General features: G+C 41.6%; 1 protein-coding gene across 1 annotated transcript; it reads right to left on the reverse strand.

Moving 5' to 3' along the window:
- Positions 1–689: 689 nt before the first annotated feature.
- Positions 690–5,118, reverse strand: rhogd (ras homolog gene family, member Gd). The gene is made up of 2 exons (XM_037780429.1): positions 5,008–5,118; positions 690–3,742 (listed from the first exon to the last, which is right to left on the reverse strand). The coding sequence occupies exon 2, from the start codon at positions 3,711–3,713 to the stop codon at positions 3,138–3,140; it is 576 nt and encodes a 191-aa protein (XP_037636357.1). The 5' UTR covers positions 3,714–3,742; positions 5,008–5,118; the 3' UTR covers positions 690–3,137.

The raw sequence follows: 5,118 nt of genomic DNA on the forward strand, positions 1-5,118 counted from the left end.
GGCAGAGTTCACTGAAACAATATATCAAGCCCTAAAGCAGGCAGGCTGTGGCCAAACTTTTACAGGCTGTAAACATACACTCAGCATTGTCTTGGTTGTAAAACATTTAGACAAACCACAGAGGAAATGGGCTCTAAATGTTGCTGCAGTGATTTTGTAATGAGCCTTTGGTGGGGTTCAACACATCTGTCATTTGTCATAGCCACCACCCATAAAGGTCAAGGGAATTTTTCAGAATAAGCTGCACGCTGGGTTTTTAAGCTCCTGCAACTGATTGAACTTGTGGGTGTCTAAGTTGAATGATGGCCCCTGAAAGCCGGATGGGTATAGACCATTAACTCCAAATGTACAGAAAAGAAAAAACAAAAAAACAGGCCTTGATGAATGGCTCTCAGTCTGGATCATATGGAGCTGTGTCCATCTAGTGTTCGGACATGGTAATTGAAATAACATTAAGTTGAAAGAAAGTGTTACACTATGTATGCTACAGGAACGTAGTGTGGTTTCCTGAGCTGAAAATACAAGTAGCTGTGTGTAAATGTGTGACTCAGTTCTCAGCATGACTTGATTCTTCCAATGTTACCGTACAGCTGTGCAGTAATGGGCTGATTATGTGTAATACTAGAACTTCTTTGTCAATTCACAAAAACAGCAAGGAAAACAATCTAGCAATTAAAAAAAAAATAATGTCTGGTTTTAACCACCATTTTATTTGGCATAATTTAAAATCATCTCACTGTTAGTTCATTTATACAAATATGCTTTTGTTATATATAAACAATTACAAACAGATTTCTACAAATCAAGTTCCCAGTGTAAAAGCGTAGTACCACGCACACGGTAGCATACAGCTCCGGGGACACAGACAAGAGAGCCCACAGGTGTATGTTCCTCTTCAACAGCATTATCTTGAGTGAAATCAGGACACGGCAAAAAAACTAGCTCACCACAGTTGACAGTTTGACATATTGTGCACTTACATTCAACCCTCCACACACACCGATCTGGGAAATTCTCACACATCCTTCGGCAGATCTCAAACCGCATCGCTGTTGTTACACAAAGAATCTCCCGCTCGTGTAGCGCTTCGGTTATTCTAAACTTTACACAGGCCACAATCTAGGTTGACTTATAATACACCCCGCCCGAGTGAGTAAATGAAAATAACTATAGTAAAAAGGGTTGCTGTTATTACTGGCAGCTGAAAGCACAAATGAGCAGCCAGCTATCGCTAAAAAAATATATTTATAAAATGTATAAAAATTTTCAGATGTGACAAGGCACGTTCCACCAACGCAGCTCTTGCTAACCGTATGTGCAAGTTGTGCTAGTGCCTTGCCCTGACTGCACCGTGCGATGCAGGGATGTAAACCACAATCTGCTAAGAGCTGCGGGCCACGAGTGCTCCGTTTCACAAAATGCACACAGACTTGCCGTGCAAGATGTCAGTTTAACACCTGTGTCTTACAAAGGGGGGGGGCGTAAGAAGAGTGTGCTTTCTGGCAGGAACTAAGGCAGAAAGTTTCTGAAAAATTTACAAAAATGAAACCCAGAGATGGTTGAACCTGTATTTAAAAGGTCTCGCGGCACTTGCATCACTATAATGAGAACCTTTGGGTTTGACAAAGGAGACCTGCTATGGTCTTTGGTTTAGATAAGGCACCTGACCAAATAAAAGGGCTCCTTGCATACTGTAGATAAACTGCTGGTACGTGGTAGAAAAATTAACAAGGCTGCTATGACACAGTGCTTCTTCCACGATGAAATGATTTTCCATTAACCAGAACAATATAGGAAAAGAGGTGTATATAGCCTAGCACAAGCCAGTTAAAACATAGTCTGGTATTACATGATATAGTGAATCAATTAGGCAGTGGTCAGTCTGTTGACCTTAAATGTAAGGCAATAATGTAAATGACAAGGGGAGCATTATGGAGTTCTGGTTTATCAAATATGAGTAGTAACTATTACACACAAACATCTTACTGATCAAATAAACATAAGCTATTACAAAAAATATATTCAACTTTGGCCATAACCGCACTCGTAGGTTAAAAACATTTGAGGAAAAAAAAATCATTTACAGAGTAAATTCAACATAATTAGACAAAATACAGACTTTTTGACCCCCACCCTGTCAAAAAGCAATTCTTAGGCATGTTTTAATGGCACTCGGTGTGAGCCTCGAGAGTTAAGACGTAGACACAGGAGAGCTGTACTACAACCTGACTTCCTGATATGCCAGCTCGAGAAATCCTGTACCAGTGACTGTTAATTTGGCAGGGGCCTTATGACACCTGCTCCTCTATTACTGAAGAGGGCGAATGGTCGGCTGCTTTCAATGGGTCCGGCTTATCTTCAAAGGCCTACCGGCGCTTCCATGCGTGGCAGTGAGAGAGCAGTGCTAGAGGCTGGAAGGGCAGCCTGCCAACACAGCTCTAACATGCCAGACTGAACACAAGGGGGACTGCAGCTCGAGAGTTTAACCTCTAATCTGTGCATATTGGTTATGGGGTACTGGCATTTGTCCGGGAGTCATCACACCATGTCTGGACTCAAGCTGCTTGAAATTAAAACTTGTTCACCCTCTACTTGGCTGTTTATTACATTACATCTAAATAGGCAAAGTCAAAGCAGTTTGATGGCGACGCTGCTTCAGACTCATGAGATGCAACCTAGGTGAGAGTATGAGGTAGTCATTATTTCTCCACCTGAACAAAGGCAGATCTCTTCTCTCCAGTCAAACAGGGTAGCTTGGTTGGTTGGTTTGGATGTTATTATGGCTTTTGACAACCATGATCAGCATTGTATAAGGCAAAGCAGAGAAGCTATAAATCTAGAACAGTTGTAAAATTGGAGAAAAGTGTAAATATCAAAAGTTAAAATGTAAGAAAAATAGAGGAGATTCGGTCTGTTGCCCCCATTTTGGCATAGTCACTTTGGTGATGATGGCAACGGAATGAAATCCTCCAGGAGATGAGTAAGGAAGAGAGGAGTAATGGAGGAGCTGAAAACAAAGTCTAAACTGCTGGAGGTGGTACGGAGGCATCCAGGTGACGACATTCATTCCTCAGCCTTCCTTTGCATCTGTGGATCTCCATCATCCCTCTCCACAGTCCAAATCTGGGAACATTTTATTACAACAGCACACACTTCTTGGTGTTCTTTTTCGTGACTGGACTCAACACTGCCCTCACAGCTTCAGCAAACACCTCCCTGACGCCATCCTGCAGAAGAGCAGAACACTCCATGTATTTAACAGCCCCGATCTGCTTGGCCAGGGCGTTGCCCTGCTGCAGGGTGGTAGGAGCCAGGCCCTGCTCTTTCAGCTTCTTCACTGTTTCTCCATCGCCCCTCAGGTCCCTCTTGGTGCCCACCAGCAGGATGGGCACGTTGGGGCAGTGGTGAGACACCTCAGGGTGCCACTTGTGCCTGACATTGGCGTGGGAAGAGGGGCTGCCGATGGAAAAGCAGATGATGAAAACATTGGTCTGGGGATAAGAGAGGGTGCGCAGGCGGTCATACTCCTCCTGGCCTGCTGTGTCCCACAAGTTGAGGCTGACAGTGCGGCCGTCCACGCTCATCTGGGCGCTGTAGTTGTCAAAGACGGTGGGAATGTACTCTTCGGGGAAGGCATTGGTGGTATAGGAGATGAGAAGGCAGGTTTTACCTACTGCCCCATCGCCCACCACCACACACTTTATGGTCTGCATCCTGCCTACGACCACTGGGGCTGCAGCACCTGACAACAGAAGAGAACAGCACCTGAGTAACTTATAATTACAATAAGATAAGATAAGATAGAACTTTATTAATCCGAAGGAAATTCTTGTGCCAGAGATTGCTCAAAAACACAACAAAATTACAAGTGTATAAAATAAAAAAGTACTATTTCTAGCACCAGTGCCTAATAGAATAACAATTAAGTAAGATACATTTAGTAAAATAAGTAAATAACATAAGATAAGTAAAATAAAAAAGGTAAACTAAGCTAAAATAAGTAATATTGCACATGTTAGACATTAATATTGCACACAATGAACAGTGATATTGCACATGAGAATGTAAAAAGTAGTATTGCACATGATATTGATATTATATTTGTACTCAGTGTCCGGTATTTTATCTTATCTTTTTTCTCTTATCTTATCTTTTTTTCTCTTATTTTATCTTATCTCTCACCAGCAGACTGAGGAACAGTTTTTTCCCCAGGCCATCAGACTTTTAAATAGATAATTCATACTACACCTTCTCACACAATACTGTATACTGTAATACTGTATATGTTCTTAATGTTTATATTCTTAATATGCCTTGTACAAAGTATTTCTTATATTTGTACATTCATACTTCCTGATATGTATATGTTCTTGTACAAAGTATTTCCTTTTATAATTGTAATATAACTTATTATTTTAATGGAGCTTCCCAGCAAAAAGCATTTCACAGGATTGTACCTGTATAATATATATAGTGTTTGGTGTTTTCAATACTTCATGAGCCCTGAGAGACTAATCTAAGCTCTTCAACACCAGTGATTATGATTATTAAGTAACTAAGTAACGGCCAGTAACTTAGCAACAGAGCTAACGGTTAGCTCATGGACGTGATTAACGTGACTTAGGTTAGCTAAGAGTTCAGCCTAATAAACAGCGTCTTGACAGTTTACACAGTTGAGTTAACTAATGTTATAGTCCGTGAACAAAAGACAGAGAGTGAATCAGAAGTTAGAGTCTTATTCCCCGGTGTTTATCACGTCGCACCGTTCACTTCTGATGCTACTAGGCGTTCCCCCGGTGGATAGCATCAAGCTAAGGAACTAGCACATTTCAGTGGCTAACTAAGCTAAGCTAGTTAGCCAAACAAGTTCAAAGTTTATTTACAAGCCACTTCTCACAAAGGTAACCTCTCAGAAGTTACTCTAAAAATTATACTCTGCTCTGATATATGTCTCAGGAGGAGTTACTTGCTGTAAAAGAGTGAATTTTAAGTATTTTGGTGACTTACCGCCACTTGGCTTGCGATCTCTTTTCGCCTGGTAGAGTCAATCACAGCCGCATCCGGGGAGCTGTCCCTTACGTAAAACACCCGACGTACGGAAACACAATGCATGCTGGG

This window comes from Sebastes umbrosus, chromosome 9 (genome assembly GCF_015220745.1).
Source record: "Sebastes umbrosus isolate fSebUmb1 chromosome 9, fSebUmb1.pri, whole genome shotgun sequence".
NCBI classification, from domain to species: Eukaryota; Metazoa; Chordata; class Actinopteri; order Perciformes; family Sebastidae; genus Sebastes; species Sebastes umbrosus.

Coding starts and splice junctions, on each gene's coding strand:
- rhogd (XM_037780429.1), bottom strand. CDS start 3,713: ATGCAGACCATAAAGTGTGTGGTGGTGGGCGATGGGGCAGTAGGTAAA.